Raw genomic sequence first — 24267 nt, 5'->3', positions numbered from 1 at the left:
ACTCACTTGATAAAGTAGTCAGTCGCCACGATCATCATGCTTTTGGCCCTAGTAACGGGCGACATTGGCCCTACCAAGTCGATTGCCCACTGCCTGAACAGTTAATGACTTGTTTAAGGGTGTAATTCGCTGGCAGACAATGCTGATACCAGCTTGTAGCGTTAGTAATGGTTGCACTTTTGTACCAATTCCTTAGCATCTTGATGCATATTAGGCTAGTAGTAGCCTCCGTTAAGAGCCTTCTATGTTAAGGATCGACCTCTGGAATGATTTCCACAAACGTCTTCGTGGTTTGAACTTATAACCTTTAAGTCGTCGGAAGACACTATGCAACAGAAATGTGGTCCAGAGTAGGATCTTTGGACGAGAATGTCGTTCCATATATAGTAGCGTGCTGCCTTTATTTGGAGCTTTTTAGACTCTAATCTTTCCATGGGGAGTGTGACATTGATCAGGTAGTTTATAATGGAATCTTGCTAATTTGGAGTTGTACTAACCTATGGCACCTCGGCTATCAGCTCCGCCTCTATGCTTGGCTTGTTTAGATACTCCATTGGAATAGAGCGTATAAGCTGATAATCGAAGGTAGAGCCTAGGCCGACTAGCGCATCTGCCTGGGTATTGTCTGCCCACGAAACTTGAGCTAAAGTGTAAGTTTGAAACAACTCAAGTTGCTTTCGTACCTTCTCTAGGTATTGCGTCATCTTCGGATGCTTTGTCATGTACTCCCCAGTAGTCTGGCTGATGATTAGCTGGGAATCGGAATGAATTGCAAGCTTTTTCACTGCCAAGTCTTTTGCCATTCGGAGGCTTGCTAGTAGGTTTCATACTCTGCTTCGTTGTTGGATGCTTTGAAGCCTAGAACGATTGCCTGCTAGAGCATCGAACCGTCTGGAATGACAAGGACCACATCTACTCCTGAGCCCTTGTAGTTGGTTGCGCCGTCGACGTGTAAATGCCAAAAGTCTTCATCGGGTGAAGCAGGTGTGGTTAGGGTGTGCTCAGTTACCTCTGGGGTGTTGTTGGGCCGCTTTGTTGCGTTGCCTAAGCTAGGCGTGAATTCTGCTATAAAGTTTGCCAAGGCTTCGGCCTTTATCGTTGTGCGAGTCGAAAAACTAAGCCACATTGGCCAAGTTCCAACGCCCACTTCATTACTCGTTGAGAAGCATCTAGATCATGTAGGATTGATCGTAGAAGATATTGAGTCATGACAATGATCGTATAAGCTTGAAAATATGGTCTGAGCTTCTAAGCCGCAATGACTAACGCCAAAATTAATTTCTCGATCTTCGGATATCTGGTTTCCACATCGAGAAAAGCTTTAGAAGTGTAGAATACCGGCAGTTGGGCCCCTAGCTCTTCTCATCTGAGGGCAGAGCTTACTGCTACTTCTGAAACTGCCAGGCAGATGTATAAGTCCTCTGCTGCTTCCAGCTTGGATAATAAGGGAGATGATGTGAAATACTTCTTCAGGTCTTGGAAAGCTCTTTTGCACTCATTATCTCATTTGTCTCATAGTGCCCTTTTGATTGTCTTGAAAAAAGGTTTGCATCGATCGGTGGACCGCGAAAAGAAGTTATCGCGCGGTTGCTCGTCCGGTCAAGCTTTGGATTTCTTTCAAGGTAATTAGAGACTACATCTCTAGGATTGCTCAGATCTGCTTGGGATGTGCTTCGATTCCTCATTGGGTTACTAGATGCCCTAAGAATCTGCCTGAAGATACTCCGAATGTGCATTTGGCAGGGTTGAGCTTCATCTTATACTTTCTGAAGATGTCAAAAGTTTCTGCCAAGTTACCGATGTGGTCAGATCACTGATTGCCCTTCACCATTATTTCGTCGACGTAGATCTCCATGGTTACTCCAATTTACTTCTTGAACATCGTGTTTACCAGTTGTTGGTAAATGGCTTTTGCGTTCTTGAGGCCAAAAGGCATGACCTTGTAGCAGTAGGTGCCTCGCTCGATCATGAACGTGGTTTTCTCCTTATTAGGCTTATACATAGCTATTTGGTTCTAGTATGAGTATGCGTCGAAGAAACTAAGCAGCTAGTTCCCGGAAGTTGAATCTACTAGTAGATCGATTCATGAACTAGATAAGGATCATTCGAGCAAGCTTTGTTAAAGTCGGTGTAGTCTACGTAAACCCTCTATTTGCCATTCTCTTTCTTCATTACTAGCACGACGTTGGCAAGCCATGCTAAATGTGCCACCTATTCTATGAAACCGACTTCTAATAACTTATCGATTTTCGCTTCGATGATCGTCACTCATTCAAGTGCAAAATGTCTTCTCTTTTGGATTATCGATTTGGCAGCGGGGTCGACGTGCAACTTATGGCTAGCTATCTTGGGGTCGATGATGGGCATATCGGAAGGTGACTATGCAAAGACGTCACGATTTTCCCTAAGAAAAGTCGTGAGCTCTTTCTTTTCTTTCGAGCTCAGACGTGAGCCAATTCTAGCAGTCTTCTCCGGATGTTGGAGATCAAGAATGATGTGCTCGGCGTCCTCTTCAGGTTTCCATCTTGTCTCGTCTGCTGGAGTGTTGATTTGGACACCATCTTCTTGATCCGACTGTTGTAATTGTTATTTGGTAGCTTCATCGTCCCTTTGGACCTCGGTTGCCTCTACGAGGGTAAATGTCTTATTTCTTGATTCCTTCAATACTTGCACAATGCATCGTCAAGATGTGACCTGGTCAGACTTGATTTTTCCGACTTCTCCTCCCGGGATACAGAATCAGATTTTTTGATAGTTGACGAGGTTACTGCGTCTAGCTTTATCAGCCAAGGTCTCCCTAGAATCCCATTGTAGGGAGACGGGTCATTTACTATCGTGAACATCTACTTTGAGATAAATGGCGGTGTTCTCATGTCAAGTGTAATGTTGTCGATGGCAATCGAGGTGTGTACGTTGAATTTGGTGAGTACCTTCGCTCGGCGTATGGTTGTGTTTTCCAAGCCCATCTTCTGAATTACTAAGAGTTGAAGTAGGTTGACCGCACTTCGTTGTCAACCATCATTCTGTCGACTATGGCATGGGCTAGTTGGACAGATACCACTAATGCATCGTCTTGTGGGAAATCAACGTCTTCGGCATCCTGCTCGGTGAAGCCAACGATGGGTCCAAGTTGGGTGTTGACTGCCTAGACCTGTGAGACTTGTAGAACCTACTGGATCTTCCTCTTTTTAGAATTGTTGGTGGCCCCCAAGTGCTCGGATTCGGCGAAGATGCCATTGATTCAAATCGTCTTAGTTGGCAACTCTTCGTCGGCGTCTGAGTTTCTTCTAGGCTGCGCAGCTGGCTTGTCCAATTATTTGTCGACCTTGCCTTCTTTCACGAGCTTCTCTAGGTAGTTCTTCCAAGTATAGCAGTCATCAGTTCTGTGACCAGAACCTTACTAGAATGCGCAGTACTTTGTATGGTCCAACTTGGAGGTATCTCCATTTCATTGTTTCGGTAGTTTGAACCATGGTTTGCTCTTGATGTCGCGGAGGATTTAGTGGATCGGGATCAAAAACTTAGAGTAGTTCTTGGGCATCGAGCCACCTTTAGTCGGGGATCGATCCCTACGCTTGGCCTCCTACCTGTTTTTGTTGATGTACTGTTTTCCGTCCTCCTTCTTTTGAGCTGCTGCTGATTCTCTTCGAGGCTGCTCGCGTGCTTTGTCTACTTGCTGAGCCTCGTTCCGAAGTGCATACTTTTCTGCCAGAGCAAAACAGTCTGCCAGAGTTAGATCTTTTTTCGTGATCAATTCTCTTAACAGTGGGTGGTCTGCTGAGAGTCCTTTTTGGAAGGCTGCACAGAAGGAACAATCTATGTCAGATCCTAACTTTAGCAGTAATCTGATTCTGATTCCACCTCATTCTAATTTCTCCTTAATTCAATTCATTCTCAATTCAATTCATCTCAATCTAATTACGGATTAGTAAACGTGCCATCAGTGTATTCTACCTGGACATGAACCTTAGCAGCGGACCACGTTTCTTCTACGGACAGAGTAGTAGCATATGTTGCTCTGCCGCCGATTCCAGAAGAATCTGATAGAGGAAAATGAATAAAAATTAAGGGCTCAAACACCACCGCCGGTGCCACTACGATTCGAAACCTAAACAATCTTCCCAACGAGATCATCATCCACATCCTCTTCTTCCTTCCCACATTATACTCCGTTCGAGCCTCTCTAGTCTCTCGGAAGTGGTGAACCCTCCAGTCTCGCATTCCCTCCCTGAATATTATCTGCCAACACTTCCAGCCGTACAAGCCGCCGGTCGATAACCGTCGCCAGTTCTTAGCCGTGTTCGTTGACCACACTCTACTCTCGCACTCCGATTATCCCGTCCACACTTTCCGACTCTCTTTCCTGCACCACAGTCAGTACTGCTCATGTATCGATTCCTGAGTTCAATTCTCGGTACCTCGTCTTTACGCTCGGGAAATCAAATTCAAATTCTTTGATCCTCCTGACGAGGTAGTCGGGTATCACGATTTTCAGTTTTCCGTTCTGAGTAATGGGTGTGTTGAGAAATTAGGACTCACACGGTGTGAAATTACGCTGCCGGCCCAATTTTCCACCGTGCGCTTTTTGTCGACAATGTCCTTGATTCTCACTGATTTTGATTTGATGGCGTGAGCGGTGGAGGATTTGATATTGAGTCGCTCCAATTCGGAGGTTTTGGAGTTTCGAAGCTGGAGTGAGCTTGATGATCGCTGGAAGATGTGTAGCAAAAGCTTTAAACATATATCCATCGAACCTGAGGGTTATGATTATGATCGTGGAATCAATCGGACGGTTTTGGTTGATTTCCCAAACGTTTCTTCGTTCAGTTTCAATGCCGGTTCGTTTGACAAGTTTGTGGTGAAGAATGGTTCGTCCCCGTATGATCTCCGAAAGCTGTGGTTTAAGGTAATTTTCTTGATTTGTGTTTGTATAAGCAAAAAGAGATTGCAACTGAACAACATCGTACAAAATTGTTTTGAAAAGAAAACGTCCTGCCCGGATGGTGACTCGTTTTTAAAAAGCAGGATTAATTGATGATTAGCCATGCCATTGTGTAGGGTTAGGCTTCTCTCATTTAGTTTCTGATTTCGAAAGGACCTCTCAAGACTCTTTATTGTAAGTGTTGTTAGCACACTTTTGTTGGTTTAAAGATAATGCAAGCGTCAAGTACTCACACTGCCGAGTCCATCATACTTTGTGTTGAATCAAAAACGCTTCGGGCAAACGCTCCTAAGACTACTTGCGAATCCTCGTACTATGTGATGAAGGGGGTGTGATAGTAGCTGCAGAAGGAGAATACTAGTTAAACAATGTCGATGTCAAGCTCCCATCTCCCAGATTGAAATCTGTGACTAATAAGATCACCTGCTCTGCTGTTGGCCTAGCCATCTGCATCCTTTTGCAAGCAGGCTTCAACAAACGAGCAGAACTCTGTTGAAAATTTGTGTTTTGAAGGTGTAGGTGAAGGACCAGCCAAGATCTGCCATAGACCTCAGAACCTTAGTTGCAAAACAACAGCAGAAGTAGGCAATGTAAAGGATATATATGAATGCAGCATAAGATTGATAGGTATATACCTGCAGCATGAGATCGACGGGTCCTTCATTAGCTGTAAATGGGAATTCTCCAGTACCACAATCAAAGAGAACAAGACCAAGGCTCCAAATATCAGCTGGATAAGAATAATTCTCATTTCGAGTTTGCTCAGGCGCGACATGTAAGTGACCGACCCAACAAATGTCGCACATTTGTAATGACATTGCTAGATTTGTTAATACCAAAAGACCACTTTTGATATCCATGCGTCAAATGTAACATGAAAGGAGACGCCACCAGTAGTGGAAATGAATGCACTTAAGAAATCAGTGATGAATCACGACGATTAAACCAAAGTACAAAGATGCAACAAGTATCACGAACCGCTGCCGTCCACAGCCAAGGTCGTGCATTTCTGCAATCCGAGCTCGTTGATGTTGTACATACGCCGTACGATCTGCTCAGCAAGTTCACCGTTCCACTGTCCGATAGCTTCGACCCAAAACCCGAAAATCAAATTTCCACAATTTCTAGAAACCCAAAATCAAACTTTGACTATTTGGATTGCAAAAAAAAGCCAAAAGTGCTTACAGTGTAGGAATCGCAAGGGTCGATCTCCAAGGACGAGCCGCCGGCTGAGAAGCCCTTTTCCACATCGAATAAAGGAGTGAGCTTTTTTATAAGTTCTAATCCAGCCATCTGAGGATGATGAATTGATCGAATTTTGGTTCGACTTGATTTGTATTTGGTGATTTGAAATGATATACGTTGATGTTCAGGTCCTTCATCTTCTTCCTTCGAATTGTCTCCACTTCGAGTCTAACGCCGTTATGTTCCTGGGGTGCTCGCGGTTACCAATTAAAAAATAGTTTTTATCACAAACGGCTCTTGAAATTAACCAATTATTTCCAGAAATTGAAAATTATTCAATATAGTTTTTAGAACAGGTGTCGCAAATTACTGTAGTTATTCCGCTGTAATTTTGTCAAAGTTTATCCTGATTGTGAGCCCCACAAATTTAATTAAATATTGGCATGTAATTTAGAAATATTGAAATGATCAAAATAATTTTTATTTTTGTACAATTAAAAAAACAATGTTTGACTACTCAAGGATGAGTAGGAACTCATACTTAAAATTTTTCGTGTTCAAATCAAGGAATTTTGTGTTTATGATTAGAACTGTTCATATTGAGCTCTGTCAATTAAAACGACCTTAGTTTTAATTGATGTTTTGAAGAGGTAATCTTTATAGAGTGATTTAGAATATGAACGGTTCCGATCATAAACACGAAGTTATATAAATTGGCAAGTAACAATTTTGAATAGCAACTCCTACTCATCCTGCAAAGTATAAACCCACTTTAAACCCTCAAACATAGACATTACAAAACAGCCCACTGACAAATTTCACAAGAAAACGACACCCACTTATCAACAAAAGGCATATTGGGACCACTAAAAGTGCAAACAAACTCAAAAATTAAAGGAGATTCGATTTACTTACCGTATTGTGGAGGCTTTCTATTTTTTCGAGATATTTTTGGCATCGCAATCAACCTAAATCACCCCCGCAAACAACCAAACTCGAATTATTCCTGACAATCCTCTAATTTAGTCGAATCTCACATGTTTCATTGAAATCTTATGTAAAAAATCCCCAATATTTTTTCAAACCCTAAATCTTACAATGGAAAAGAATTCGCAGAAGAGTGAGGAATGGGGATGCGTGAGGAAAAGTAAGGGATTAGGTGGGACGAGTGAAAAAGTGGGAAGGGAAGAATATGATTAGTAGGGTATTATTGTCATTTATCATGAAGATGGTGTCGCATGTCTATTTTTAACATTGATTTGGACTGAACACTGACAGACTGACAACATTGATTCAAAGGGTTAAAATTCATGGATTACATTGATCGATTTTCAATTTTAAGGACCATCATGATTGATGGGGTCAATTTCATGAACCATTTGTGTTAAAAATCCTAAATTAAATTGTATGCAAAGTATGGCTTCTAAACTCCCAATTGTCAAAAGCTAAGATTCCATGTATAGTTGGTTCTTTCATTGTTTATTTTTGTTGGAAAGACAATTAAAAAAATGTGAAAGTATCATAACTTGTCAAGTCATTACTAATATATATGAACGGAATCGGATTTTCTTCGGACCTAAAGGAACTGAATCCACTCATCAAATGATCCAAACCATTGAAATTTGATCAAACGGCTACAAAATGAGGTCCTCTAAAAGTTATAATAATTGTAGTCATTTGATCAAATTTCAATGACCCAGATCATTTAATCATTGAGCTCAATTTCTTTGGATCCGAAGAGGATCCGGTTCCAACGTGAACGGGCATATTCTGCTGATTTGTTACGAATGTCGATCCATAAAATAAAGGACAAACTTCGCATAAGAAAAGGAGACCAAATTATTTGTTTACCGCTGACCATATAGTATATATTAGATACAGGTTTAGCAGCACCAATGCTTTACAACCTCAATTCAAGCTGAAGCATTTTTCTGAAGGCTTCCCCATTTCAATTCAAGTAGTGAGTTGTTAATTACTTATCCTTTGGTTCACTATTTCTTTCTTTGTTTTCACTTTTCATATATAAACACATGATCATTATCTACCCATACTAAAATCTCCTTTGGATAAATTGACAGACTGAGCATGGCAGCAGAGTTGAGCGGATCGGAAAACTCAGGCAGCGATGCAGAGTTGAGCGGATCAGAAAACTCAGGTATCTATCATCAAAATTAAAGTATTAAATGTATATGAAAGGTTCTCTTGGTTTCCTTGTGTGTAAGAAACACATAGTCACTCACTCTTAAATTTAATATCAAGGGTGGAATCATGGAGAATAAATGAACGTGATATCAAGGTATTAATCTCAAACCTTGAAATCAAATTGAAGGATTAGTAACCATGAACCCTTCATCATCAAGTGACCAAGAAATCGAGACTTGACTTGTTTATTACTATCTTGTACATTATTTTCTTTTATCTTTCTATTTAAAATTTTAATTTTAGGTAATCCTTGTTTCACATTAAGGTTTTAATCTCAAAATCTTGATATCAAATCCAAGGATTAGAGATTGTTGGGTGTGTTGGGTGTTGAGTGATAAAAGCTGGGTGTGAAGAGATGGTTGTGTATAAATAGAAACTATTAAAATCATAACATGCCATGTACTTAAGAAGTAAGTGATTTAAGTTACTCTAGGAGAATTGAAGAAGAAAGTAGTTAACATATTGTATAAAATGCCATAATTATTACATACGTACCCTTGACAGATGAGATCCGGCATGAGTTTCGAGCTTTCTGCGCTGCTGTAAGGAGGGGTGATTGGGAAGAAGCGAGGGAGTTCCTTACCCTACACCCCAATGTAATAACAGCAACGGATTCATGGGGGACAGCTCTTCACAACGCAACAATATTCGGGCACGAGCAAATTGTGGAAGAGCTGGTGCAGTTGATGACGGAGGAACAATTGGAGATAAAAGATGGAGATGGTTGGACCGCTTTTGCTTGTGCTGTAAGAGAAAACATCAAGATGGTTGAATGCATGGTTACGAAGAACAAGAAACTACTCGGTATTGCCGTAGAGCCCCTCCAAAGGACTCCGATTGTCATCGCTGCTCGGAATGACCAATGGGATATAGTTCGGTACCTCTACTCTCTCACACCACCCCAAGATCTAATGCCAGATAAAGGCATTTACGGCTCTGAACTTGTTAGAATTTGTCTTGAAGCCAAACAATTTGGTAACGAAACTACTCTTAACCGAATCAAATTTCTGCATTATACACACACACACATATATATAATAATTGGTCTAAATACATACGTACAGATATTACATAGGAGTTACTTCAACGTTGCCCACAATTTACATGTACTCGAGGCAACAACATGTCCCCTATACTTTCATTTGCTCATTTCTCCTCTGCATTCCCAAGTGGGTCGTGACTCAAATTCTGGCAACAGTGTATCTATAATTGTTAGTAATATCTTCTCTTTTCTCTTACTACCATCAAATTTATCAGCATTATCTGTAGCATGTACAAATGTCATCTTCCACAAAGGGTTTCATAAGGTGGCTCAAATAAGGTGGTCTTCCTAATACTTTTCTTAAATCTTATACCATAATGGTATGCTTCCATCCACAAAATCTGTTTTAAACTATCTACAAGGAGTATTTTGAATGACGAAAACTTATTTCTTGGTAGGTATACAAATAGAGCCTGGTCATTCCGTCAATGATTTTCGTATAAATATTCAAAATCAAGAAAATGAACAAGGTAATCGAAGGAATAACACAGGTATGTTACACCTCAAAACTCTAATTACGATTTGATACGTTGAAGTCCTTTTCATATATTCTGCTCTTCTTCTTCTTTCTCGTTGTAGAATTTTTTTCAATTATCCATCTCCTTGTTTTTAATAATTAGTTAAGTGATGTGGTTTGATGGAATGGAATCGACAATGAAATGCGCTCGGCCTATCCAAACATTATAAGATACAATAGACAACTAACACAGCATATCTGAATTCAAACGTAAAAATCAAAAAACAAAAGTATTATCTCTATATATAAGAAAGCACACCAAAATGGTGAAACATTTGAACATCTCTAAAATGTCATCACTTAATAGAACAGACAATTAATCTACCCAATTAAAATAGGGTCAAAATTATAAAATGACACAATTCGCATAACCGGAGTTGCTCCTGTACATATAATGCTTGCGCACATCTTAAATTGACAGTTTTCAACTATTAGATGAAGCACACCCACACTTAGAGATTGATCGTAAAACAACGGGGTCCCCTTGATCAGTCCTCCTGCAAATTGTGTACCACATAGCTAGTGTGCACACTTACAATTAATTTATCCTTAGACTCTAAACTAATGAGAAATATTGGAGAAAATGGTTTTGTAAACAGAATGTTTGATTAATTCTTATTGTTAAAATAAATATGTATCGATTGATTAAATAAATGTAATTTTATAGTCTATATCAAATGAACCAAAATAAGTAAAATCCAACAAAGAGAAAATGAAGCAACAAATATTAAAATAAAATAAAATAAAGGAAAATTTCATTTAAGCCCAATAATTAGTTTTTGCACTCAACTTTAAAAGTTTTATGGCACAAACTTTCTATTTTACCCTCAAATAAAAACAATTACAATCATAAAACCAAAAACAACAAATAAACCCAAAGTAAATGAATTAACCATTACAAATTAACAAAAACAAAACAATAATTACACTCAACAGATGTGATTAACCATTACATCTATCCTAACTATCCAGCTCAGCATAAGACTAAACTATTTTTGCTCAAAAGCACTAGAAAGGATCCTCTTCAGATCTCGTCCTCCTAATCCACCAAGTTCGAGAATTCGGACTATTGAAATTCGATACAACGGCTAAAGTTATTATGACTTTTAAAATTGAGGGGTCCATTTTAAAAGTTATAATAATTTTAGCCGTTGTATCAAATTTCAATAGTTCGGATTCTCGAACTTGATAGATTAGGAAGAAAGGATCCGGAGATGATCTCTTTCTAGAAGCACTTTTGCTCAACACTATTAACTATAGAAAATGCTCACAGCTCATCTTAGCACTTAAACTTAACTCTAGTTTACTATTTAATTAATCATTCATTTTAATTTTAAAATGATTTAAAACTAAAGAAAAAAATCAAAAGAAAAATTCAACAGTCATCATCGTATGCAAATCATGAACGCTCTGCACAGATTTGTCAAAATTGATGCCAAGTTTGAAGGAGGCCCCTAAATTTTCTCTTGGTTTTTCTTCCCAATTCCCGCTCGGATTTTGCTTTTTTTTTTTTTTTTTTAATTTTATTTATTTATTTATTTATTTTAAATTCTGTAGTTTCCAAATTCGATTTTTTTCAAAAATTCAATTATTGTTCTGAAATCCGATTACAAAAGTCAAAATTTGATTTTACTGTTATGAGATGATTCAACGGTTCGTTGACAACATCATCGCCATCACCAAAGAGTGAGATTCTTCCTTCCCTTTTAACCAATCGATTCGAATAGTTTTTTAATTTCGAATTTGGTTTTTTGGAATCGTTTTTGAAATTGGGTTTTGGTTTCATAGCTGCAAAGGCGCAGCCGTCGTAGTGGTCTTCGGCTGTTGTTACAGTGGAAGAAGAAGGAGGGAGGGAGATGGGGGAGGGGGAGGGGGAGGGGGAGGGCGGAGACATGGCAGATTCGCCATGGCACCCGAAGAAGAAGATTTTTTTTTTTTTTTTGTTAAATTTTTGTGGGGGTTAGGCGGGTGGGGAACTTGAAACAGCTTTTTTATTTATTATTTTTGTAATTGTACTGTTTTTTTCTTTTAAGGATAAAATAATAACTAAGTCATACAACGACAGATATGAAAATGAATTCAAGACCTCTGAACAACCTTGACAAACAAAACCTACTGGGAAAAAGCCCAACGAAGGAAAAGAGGCCTCACATGCACATAAAACTTAGACTTCCACCCAAACTCAGCATGAATAAGGTCCATAAGCCACAAGGGACCAGTATCCACCCACATCGACAACTCATGACATTCTAGGTTGAACACAATTATACTTGAAAAGAGAATTATTATTGGCACTCTAAAAATTACATTCTGCACTCTAAACTTTTTATAATTAGAAAGAAAAATACATTTTCTAAAAATATAGATTAAGATTTTTGAAGTCTTAATAACAATTCCCTTTGGAAATTGCAATTCGAATGGGCTAGCTTCCAAAATCTATGATTTCATATAAAATTTCTCTAAAATAAATATGAATTTCATTTTATTTTTCTTTGCTTATGCCATATATATCATCTAATCAGCATATAAATAAATTTTGGTAGCAAAATCTGATTTTATATTTGTGTTGCAGTCCTGGGTTTGTTGCAAGGACTTCCATCGAGGCTTTTACAGTTTTTGGGTATGCGGATATTTTTTTTTTTTTTTTATACTGAAAATGATAAACACAGTTAATTTTTAAAACACCTTTATTGAATTCAATTTGTTGATTTCATTTGATTTATCAAATCCGATGAGTATAAATTAAGAGAAGTTTGTGAGAAACTAAAAATTGTGTGTGAAAATCTGCTTACATTTTCTATTTGTTTAAACTAATATTTATTTATCTTTATATTTCGTAAAAATGTGGTTGTGAGTTATAGGTTACATTGTTTTGAATGTCAACGTAGGAATCAACCGCATTCGTAAGCTGAAATTGATCCATGTTCGGTCACGTCAAATTTTGGACTTCATGTGTGAAGTGATAAAACATTTAAATGATGAAGAATTGAAAGATTACTACGTATCTGATGCAATAGTCGTAGCTGTTGAAAATGGGATTGTTGACGTCGTTACTTCTTTATGTAAAGCCAGACCAGAACTGTTGTTGACAATTTATAAAGACGGAAAGAGCTTATTCCATTATGCTGTTGAATGCCGTCAAGAAAAAGTTTATAGCCTTTTATACGGGGTTCGTCAAAGAAATCTCATTACGACTTTCATAGATGATTCCGACAAAAGTATGCTACATTGTGCGGGGATGTTATCTCCCTTGGCAACGGAAAAGCTTGATCGTATTCCAGGTGCAGCCTTACAAATGCAGAGAGAAAGGCAATGGTACAAGGTTAGAATTATTTCCTTTTATATTCTTCTTCTAGGCTTAATTACATCTATGACCCTTGAAGTTCAATCCGAATACTTAATCCCATGAAATTTAAATTGTGTCACTTAATACTTCGAAATTTAACTTCTTTCTCACTTTGTCACATGCCGATACCGTTCAAGAATAATATAAATTTTACCTCGTTATATGCTTAAGCTTAAACTGTATCAATGTATCAAATGAAGCATCACTTTTTTTTCTTTTCTAATTAATGAAATAACACGATCAACTAATATCACTACGGTGCATAATTTTTTGTTCAATTCCAACTCTCGGGAGTCTCAAATAAAAATAAATATGGTTTGACACCCTCTAAGTTATTTACCAAGAACCACACGAAACTGCATAAGGAAGGAGAAAAGTGGATGAAAGGAACTGCAACTTCTTGTACAGTTGTCAATGCCCTCATTATTACAATCATGTTTGCAGCAGCATTCATAGTTCCTAGTGGAAATAACCAAAGAAACAGGGTTTCCTATATTCTTAAACGAAAAACTATTTATGGTTTTTATAGTTTCAGATGCAATTGCGCTCTTTTTTTCCACAACTTCAGCATTGATGTTTCTAGGCATCCTTACATCGCGTTATGCTGAAAATAATTTCCTCAAATCCTTACCTACAAAGATGATAATAGGCCTTTCCACACTCTTCATCTCCATTGCGACCATGATGGTTGCCTTTTCTTCTGCCCTATTCATCATGCTTCGGGACAAACCAAGGATTACGTATCCAATCATTTTCCTTGCAGGTGTACCCGTCATTTTATTTGTTTGGATGCAATTTCCCCTTCTCATTGATATTTTCGTATCTACTTTTGGCAAAGGAATGTTCGATAGGAAAGTCAAACGCTGGATTTAATTTCTTGATGATGTATGAGATATATTAATTGTGTAAGTTGTAGTAATGCTTGTCACTATGAGAAAGCTTGTATGCATTGCACACACTATGTAAGTGTGTGATTCCTATAATAAAAACCCCATTGCTCAATTTTTTTGTTTTTTATTTTCATGTCTACTTCTGCTGATTGTTACAGGGTTTTGGCCAGACAGATAAATGACTGGATCCTCATTTATAGATAGGTTTAATTTTGGTGTTTTTGAGACTAGTAGATATGGCGGTGCAATTGTGCGTGAGACTCTGTCTTCTAGGAATCGAAAGAGACATTAACAGGAGATAAGTAAGTCGTTTTAGTTTGTCATTGAATTGGCCATGGGTGGTTATTCTTCCAAATACAGGGGAACTGAATAGTATAGAAACAAACAGGGTTCTACGTGGAAGGCTTCTCATATTCATAGAGAGGCAATTCTATTGTTTTCAGACTTGTTGATAAATAGTGAGTCTCTTTAGCTTGTCACTTAATCTTGGAGTCGACTGAAAGATGGAAAAGGATTCTAGTTATTGATCAGCAATTTCACTGTTCCTCTGTAGGATGGCTGCTTCGCCCAAATCAAAATTCAATTTCCACAATTCGTAGAAATTCATAATCCAACAAACAATATTCTAAAAATGTAGGCGGCGCCAGGTGGCTGGTCACTGTCCCGATTAATGTCTAGACGTTTGAAAATTAAGAAAGGACGCCTACACCTGCTGAGATGCCCACATAGACCGCCTAGGCACCCGTCTAGCTTGCGACTCACTTAGACAAAAAATAGATAACTTTCATTTTGTATTTTATTTTTCTCAATAAATTGTAAGAGACTTGTTGAATACTTAAATGAACACACATTATATGTTTGTTTCTCATGTTTTCATTATGTTCTAATACTTCATAATACACATGAAATTCTATTTTGTAGTTTTTTATGAAATTATATAAATTTGAAGCTGCGAAAGCCACTGCCATGATCTTCATCCGAAGATATTCATGACGCACTGCAAATCGAGTACCTTGCTAAGGAGGATCCATCAGCACTCTGGGTCGATTTGGCTGATCGCTTTGATCACCAAAAGGACACCTTCTTACCTGAAGCAAGACTTGACTGTCAGTATTTGCACTTCCAAGACTTTAAGTCTATGAATTAATATAATTATGAAGTTTGTTAAATCTGATTACTTCTCAAGTTCTGTAACTAGACCTTGACCGAAGAAGATCTCCTAGAAAAACTTATTCAACCTTCTCTGCTACTAATATTGTCATGCAATAACAATATAGGGCTCAGAAGTTCACCAAGTTTTCAGATTTGATCTTTGTTTTACTTCTCTCTGAAAAGCAAAATCAGCTGTTGATGAAAACTCATCAAGCTCGACCTATTGGAGTGACTGTTATGCTTGAAGCACATTATGGCATAAACAAACGCCCAAAACGCCAACATAAATGTGGTAGGGGCGCCAGAACGGAAATTTATATGAAAGTTCCCAAATGACTTACATTGACTGGATCAAATATTTCCAAACCCCAGAACACGCTATCAATTCGACTGAGGCATTCACTTTACGATTTGAAGCAATCCGGAAGAATATGGTATAACCACCTGAGTGAGTATTTGATTAGTTAAGGATATGTGAACAACGAACTATGCCTTTGTGTGTTCGTTAAGAAGTCACATTCCGGTTTTGCGATAATTGCAGTATATGTCGATAACATGAATCTTATTAGAACTCTTGAAGAGCTCGCGAGAACTGCCGTGCACCTGAAGTTGGAATTTGAGATAAAAGATCTAGGAAAGACTCGATATTGTCTCGGTCTCGAGATAGAGCACCGTTCGGATGGAATCTTAGTACGTCAAACGAACTACACCCAGAAGGTGTTGTGATGCTTTAATGAGGATAAAGCGAAGCCTTCGAGTACTTCTATAGTCGTTCGATCGCTAGATGCAAATCGTGATCCCTTCTGTCTGAATGAGGATGAAGAAGATATTTTGGAGCTTGAAGTTCTTTATCTAAGTGCGATAGGTGCTTTATTGTACTTAACTCGATGCACTAGATGCAACATCTCATTCGTTGTTAATCTTTTGGCAAGATACAGTAATGCACCAACACGCAGACATTAGACTAGTGTTAAAAACATCTTCTATTACCTTAAGGGTACTACGGATTTGGGCTTGTTCTATCCCGGATCCTCGAGTGATACCGCACCCCCTTATCTTGAGTCGATTATCGCCTTGTTGGTTATGCTGACGCAAGATACTTATCTGATCCGCACAAGGCTTGCTCTCAAACGGGTTATGTCTTTACCGTTTGAGGCACAAGAATCTCTTGGAGGTCAACTAAACAGACCTTAGCTGCCACTTCGTTTAACCATGTTGAAATTCTCGCTTTACACGAAGCAACTTGGGAATGCTTTTGTCTGAAATCAGTTGTGGGCCATATCCGAAGCTCCTGCGATCTTTAACCCATCGTTGATGTCCCGACGATGATCTATGAAGACAATGCAGCATGCATCGAATAGCTCAAGAAGGATTATATCGTAGGAGACAACACCAAGCACATTACGCTAAAGTTCTTCTTCTCACATCAACAACAAGAGCATCAAAATATTGAAGTCACGCAAGATATAGTAATGCACCAACACGCAGACATTAGACTGGTGTTAAAAACATCTTCTATTACCTTAAGGGTACTACAGATTTGGGCTTGTTCTATCTCGGATCCTCGAGTAATGCCGCACCCTCTTATCTTGAGTCGATTATCGCCTTGTTGGTTATGCCGATGCAAGATACTTATCTGATCCGCACAAGGCTCGCTCTCAAACGGGTTATGTCTTTACCGTTTGAGGCACAACAATTTCTTGAAAGTCAACTGAACAGACCTTAGTTGCCACTTCGTCTAACCATGCTGAAATTCTCGCCTTACACAAAGCAACTTGGGAATGCTTTTGGCTGAAATCAATTGTGGGTCATATCTGAAGCTCCTGCGATCTTTAACCAGTCGTTGATGTCCCGACGACGATCTATGAAGACAATGCAGCATGCATCGAACAGCTCAAGAAGGGTTATATCATAGGAGACAACACCAAGCACATTACGTCGAAAATTTTCTTCTCACATCAACAACAAGAGCATCAAAAGATTGAAGTCACGCAAATACGTTCACAAGACAATTTGGCTGACCTCTTCACCAAATTACTACCAAAGGCGATGTTTCAGAAGCTTGTTCAAGGAATTTGTATGCGTAAACTTTCTGAGTTATAACATTGCTAGTTCTCTTTGTGAGGGAGTATCCTGAAGTATACTTGCGTGATCTTAATGTACTATTTTTTCCCTACGATTAGGAGCATCTTTCCCATTGGGTTTTTGCTACCTAACGAGGTTTTGATGAGGCATCCACCTTGGGTTGATTATATCCCTGATGACGTCTCGTAGACATTTCATTTGACTTTGCATTTCTCATGTATTTTTCCTTAGACTATGAGTTTTGTCCCTACTTGGGTTTTTACCATAGCCATAGGGTTTTTTGTGAGGCTTACTTCCTTATGCAAGTTCCTACCTTATTGAGAATAACGTGTTCCCAGAATCAGTGTCGACGAGTCGACTTCCTCGACGTCTACATGATGCCGAATCTACTTGAGTATTTACAAACTCAAGGGGGAGTGTTGTAAACTTCTAGTTTAAGTGTGATTGTGTAAATCCTAGATTAGTTTGATTCTAGTTATTCTTTCCTATATGGACTTGTATTCCTTGGAGGAGAAGGATTTCTTCTCTGTCTTGTTACTATAAATAAAGGCATTGCGTGGGGAAATAACACATTCCTCTACACAACCCTATAAACACATATTTCTCTCTATTCTCCCTTTGTGCCGCTAGCCCCCTTCCCCTATCAGTTAAACATATGCCACAACACAATAATCATTTTATTAGTTACATAATTATACATAGAGTAACTAAATATTAGAGAGTCTCATTGAGTCCATATGAGAGAGTATTCAACACAATCGTGATTCATTAGAGCCTTGTGATTTGGAGTGCTACTATTACAAGGACGTGGTCGTTGTATCTTGGGAGACAAGCACCGATCAACCATAAGCACCATAGTGGGGCATAAACTTGTCTTAAGGATAAAGTGTCTAACACTTACCCTGACCTTATTTCTAGGTTTTTCTAACCTATTATATCATATTCATTTAACATTGGTTACTCGTGTGCATGCATTGTTTTGATATATAATTGTATCACTTATTTCTTAATTTTCTATTTGATTTAATATAGCAATTAGACCTTATTTTTCCATGATCACTCAATCGCATGAACCAATAAATTTACATCCAATCAATTGGCCAATAAATTTAATCGTCATTACTAAGGAAGCTTGTACGTCCATCGCATGAAGCGATGCAATGCTCCAAGTCCAAGTCTTGAGCTGCAAGAAAAAGTGATTGTGTCGTTGCAGTCCAATACAGAAATGTACTAATGTTGTATATTTAGAGCAATAGCCTTCGCTGCCAAAACTATAAGTTCATTCCCTACAACTTGTCTTCAAAAAAGTAGAAGACATATGTTTCATGACTTTTACTGAACTGAAAATTTCACCCTTAGATATCTTTTTTGTGACAAGATCAATCCCTTCGAAAGTGGCTCACATGTGTTGCAGAGTTGCAGATGAGACATTTAACTAAAGTTTTAACGAAAAATTAATGGAGATGGTACAATCACACTAAAACATGAGCATGATTTTATGTTTCCGTAGTATTTGCAAACACACATGGTTAAAAAAAAAAAAAAAAATCACGTAGTATTTATGCAATTTTTCCCTAAATTAAATAAAACGAATCATGCAAAGCCAAAGAAACAATATGATCTTAACATAAATCGAATTGACAATTGTAGTCAATATATATATCAACAAATCAATGGGTTTGACAACAATTAACTTTCTCATAGGGGTGTTAGTTGAACTGTAATTTCTGATTCCACGTTAGACTAAATTTTAATTACAAATTCGGACATTTGTAAAATGACTTATATAAAAATTGGAATACGTATAGAAGTTCCACTGTGCCTTTTTTTGTCGATGAGGTCCTTGATTCTCACTGATTTTGGTTTGATGGCACGGATGGTTGAGGATTTGATATTGAGTTCCTCCAAGTTGGAGGTTTTGGAACTTCGAAGCTGCACTGAACTTGACGATTTGAAAGATCTGTAGCAAAAGCATGGAAAGGATAGCCATTGAACCTGAGAGTTACGATTATGATCGTGGAATCAACCGGAGGGTTTTGGTCGTTTGCCCAAACGTTTCTTCGTTCAGTTTCGATGCCGGTTGGTTTGTCAAGTTTGTGGTGAAGGATGGTTCGTCCCCATATGAGATTCATGCTGGCTGATATACTGAGCTCCGAAAGAGTGATTTAAGGTAGTTTTCTTGATCTGTGTTCTAATAAAGTATTATTTTATTGATTTGATTATTTCTTGAGCAATGTAGCAATAATACCAAAGATTCGAGCCGTATGTAGCAGCTTGGTTGGTATTCTGATCACATAGCTTTTGGTGTTTTCGGACTTGAAATATAGCCGTGTATTTCGAAAGAGAATGTATTGTATTATGAAGCTCTGTGGTTTATATACTGAATTTCTAGGAATTGAAAGGTTTAATTTTGGTGTTTTTGAGACTCGTAGATATGGCGGTGCAATCGTGAGTGAGACTGTCTTCTAGGAATCGAAAGTGACGTTAACAGGAGATAAAGCAAGGCGGTGTAATTTTGTCATTGAATTGGCCACGGGTGGTTATTCTTCCAAATACAGGGGAACTGAATAGTATATATAAAAACAAAACAGTCTTCTTTCTGGAAAGCTTCCGTAGATAGGCTAAATTCTGCAGCTTTCAGACCCGGAGATATAGCCAGGTATTTTCGAATGAGAGTGATAGATTGTCACTGAATCTTGGAGTCGACTGATAGATGGAGAAGAATAGTAGTTACTGAACCCTTTTGGCTTTTTTTCTATCATCCGCAATTGTTTTCTGTGCATGTATTATGCCCTCAGTTTCTGACACCAAGGGACACTTTCCCCAAATGTGTTATCTTCGGCAATAAAAACGCTTACGCTTAGTGTTAGGGGTGGAGGCTACCCAAGATGATCTCGCTGCCATGCTCGCAACTTTCACCCAAGCTCGTTGATGTTGTACACGACGTACAATCTGCTCAGCAACTTCACTGTTCCTCTATCCGATTGCTGCTTCGCCCAAACCAAAATTCTATTTCCACAGTTCGTGGAAATTCAGAATCCAACGAAAAGGAAAAAGCTTTTTCTTAGTTTTTGTAATCCAGCCATTTGGATCCTCTGCAATATATTACACATGTTAATCCATAATGCTTTCCAAGCAATATATTACATTTTTCCTCGACTTATTTTCATGTTTAAGAACGGATGTTGGATCCTCTTCAAGCTTGGTTACAATACAAAAGTGCGAAAAATGGTTAACTAAAACACGAATTGAATTCATTTTCTGTGTAACGGTAATGAAGACGACTTAAAAATTGACACAAAAAGAAAGAAGACAACAAAAAAATTGAGCAAAATTTTCATCGTTACGTGAAGGGAGTTTAGTGCAAAAGCACATGTTCGAGATGCTAGTACTAAGAAATGGTACTGTTAGAATGCATGTCATATAATCTATCTAATGGTGATTCGAACTCAGTGTAAAGGTCCGAACAGTACCCTAACCAGTTAGCCTAACTAACCATGTTTATGACTAAATCTATCTTATAATTAATCAAGAATAAAAAGCGCAAGCTAGGAATTCTATATATAGTGACATTATGATATATATAGTGACATTATGTTCGAATTAATTATGTATTCTAGTATGAGCATGCATGTTTACAGGTAATTGATTAAGTTTCTAAAAGATATATATAACATATCTTCCATTAACCAATAATTGCCTCTCTAATCATTAGGACCACACTCGGTTGGGCTTAATCTATATTCATGTTCCAAAAGATACTCCAACTATTCATATATCCAACCAACCCACAATCCTAAGCGAATATTTAAATTTCAGTCTCAAGCATGCACAAGAGAAAGGTCATCTTGGTGAAGTTTGTGATCATCTTATGGACTCAATAAGTATGACCTAATTGGTTTTATTAGGCGTAGTGATATCTATACACTCATTTTTACTTTTCAAATACTATTTTCAATTTTCGATCGTTGAATCGGATGAATTGAAGAAAATCAATGACTAAAAACTAATATAAGTGTGGGAGATAAAAATGAGAATGTGAATAGCACTTTCCTTTATTAAATATGGCTTTTGATGATGAAACCATAGATAGACATACTAAGGCCAGGTAGCTCCATCTCCACTAGCTCGATCGTTTTTCTTGAGCAATTTTTTAGTATTGTATCCAGAATATAGCCACGTGACGTTCTATATTCACTAAAATTACAATATTTGAATTTGCTTTTTCTATTAATATAACCTGAAAAATGAGCATTTCAATCATGTCATCTATATTTATTATAACACGTAAAATAATGCACCATGTAACTTGTGTTTCCATTACTCATAAAAATGTATAGTTCTTCTTTATTCCCAAATATATTATGGAACGGCATCAAACTAAAAGAAATAAAATAAGAAAAGGTGTGGGATGTCATTGGCTAATATATTCTTACATTTTTTCTACCAGCAAATTATTGGTGAGACCATTGCAAAATTTATTGGGCACAAAGCTTTCATTCAAGCAATCAAAGGCAACAAGTTTAATCATGCAATGCATACAAATATGGCATATGATTGAGAGAAAAATTCATGTATCTTGATAAAGAGAGATCTAAAGAGGTTTTGGTATGATCAGTTCATGATGACTCGTGCGGAAGTAGGATGAGGGCTTTATACAACATAAGATATATACAGGGCCTGTATTTAAAATGATTCTAGTTATATGTTAAATGGAGATAAGTTGTGGTACTCATTTCTCATTGAATTTTAACGATTCGAACCATTTATTTTTTTTATTTGCACTTCATAGATCATCCTTACAAAATGTTAGTGAAACCGAAAATGTTTAAAACATCTAATAAAGTTCAAATAAATTAACGAACACTACGTTATAAGAAAATTTGAAATTTCATCATGACAATCAAATGAGTAAATAGTTTCAGATTGAATTGATTTTTTTGTAAGGATGATTTATAAATGGAAACTAAAAAATGAATAGTTCAAATCATTAAAGTTTGATGTAAAATGAGTCCCACAACTAGTTCACATTTAAAAAAAAAATGAAATGAATAAAGGCTCTGATAAATATATTCAAATAATTTGTAGTGCAGTATTTTGATATTCAGCAAAGTCGTATACACACACACTAGTTCAAAATTCAACCAAAAAAGAAAGTACTAGTTGTGGTGAGTGGTGACTCAATTCAAGGTCCCACCACCAAAACTTGGACGAGGTGGGGCCAAAATTATCATTGATTCAATATAAGGGTTATCTTATAACTTTCTGGACTTTCGGCAAGATTTTCAAGTAGATTATAGGCTAGGGGAGCTTTTTATAAGTATAATTTCAAGAAAGCAAAGACAGTAGTATTCGTACTACTACTTTCTCTTTCGTGTTCACCTTTTATGTGTACTATGTGTGTCAGTGAAGCGCGCAAATTATAGAAAACTTCTTAACTAGACACTCTATTATTTTAATCACTACTTCTTGCTCCTCGGAGATTGGCCTATGCAACAACGCACTTGAATGTGAGAGCGAGACCTTTGCATTCGAGTCTCGCCTCTTGTCAATGCGTTGCTCACTCCATATATATGGCTAACTCACCCGAACTCTCCACGCTCTTAAAAATTTATTACCAACTGATAGGCCCTTTAACCACCTCATATATGTGCAACTAAATTCACCTGTTATTATCAGTTATTCACATTTTGTTTTCTTACTTCATTTTTTTACTGTTGATAAAAAAAAGTTTATGGTGCTTCGGAGTATAGGATAATTCAAAACTTTTAACAATCTTAATTTTTGTGTTTTTAACTAAATATCCAGCGGTTAAAATACTTGAAGATAATAGAAAATCCCATTGTTGATGTTGATTTTCAAATATGTGCAGGATATCATGTTAGCTAGAGTCAGATGTCTCTATACATCATTGCTGCCATACATTCAATACGTGAAAGTTATCACCTTTGTCATAATATATAGTAGACCCGACGACATTTAATCCTTTTGTTTTGGTCCTTACTTATGTCAGCCGATTTGCCAGTAATCTACTCAAAAACTTTGTGCATGCAACTCCGGTATATGCGTTCTGATTACTGACTGATCAATTGATCAATAATACAAGAACAGTAGTACGTAGTACTGAAGCTCTCGACGCATATCAGCTTCATATATACATATATATATATATGTATATATATATATATATATATATATATATATATATATAAACAGAAGAATTCAATAATACAAGATAACAGTGTGCTGTACAAAAAATCATTGGTTAACTTAGAGTACTTGAAGTGGTATATTATTAGTTTAAGGGGCATCTCTGTATAAATTCATCACTAATAAACCCTAACGCTTTTGGGTTTATATGTAATTTCCATAGTTTTAAAAGTTATGTTCAATACAGTATAAAATAAATATAAAATTGTATCGGAATCTTTTAGTTTGAATGATATTTTTGTAATGTAATTACATTCACGCATAACAACCACCTTGATAGTGTAATAGGACACTCACAACGTAAATGCCAACCGTATGTAACAGCAACAATGTCATTTGTGTTGTTAACTAGCTATACCTTATAATTATTTTATAACCTTGGTTTGTAAACTCTGATGATTACAGTGTAACTTTACTTTTTTTACAATTCAGATATTAAATGTTAAAATCATATTGTATAACTGTTAAATGTTTTAATAAAATGCTCCTAATTGAGTAATTACACGATGTCCACTATTAATTTTATTAAAACAATACCAATACCATTTTGTTTTAAAAATACCATAAATTTTCCTCTAATATAATAATTTTAGATTAGTTTAATTAGTATAAACGAGAGAATATGGTATATTAAGCAATCTGAAGCGTTTGATAGGACATGGGAACAGACTAACTATTGACTGGGGAAAGTTTGAG

The 24267-nt window shown here is 37.2% G+C and overlaps 1 protein-coding gene across 1 annotated transcript; it reads left to right on the top strand.

Annotated features, from left to right (window-relative positions):
- The first annotated feature begins 8212 nt into the window (after positions 1–8212).
- Positions 8213–14306, top strand: LOC137709285 (uncharacterized). The gene is made up of 5 exons (XM_068448373.1): positions 8213–8282; positions 8834–9304; positions 9770–9862; positions 12750–13210; positions 14283–14306. The coding sequence occupies exons 1-5, from the start codon at positions 8213–8215 to the stop codon at positions 14304–14306; spliced, it is 1119 nt and encodes a 372-aa protein (XP_068304474.1).
- The last annotated feature ends 9961 nt before the right edge of the window (positions 14307–24267 follow it).

The sequence above is a fragment of the Pyrus communis genome, chromosome 11 (assembly GCF_963583255.1).
Source record: "Pyrus communis chromosome 11, drPyrComm1.1, whole genome shotgun sequence".
NCBI lineage: Eukaryota > Viridiplantae > Streptophyta > Magnoliopsida > Rosales > Rosaceae > Pyrus > Pyrus communis.
The sequence above is the reverse complement of the archived record's forward strand: the minus strand, read 5'-3'. Positions and strand labels throughout refer to the sequence as shown.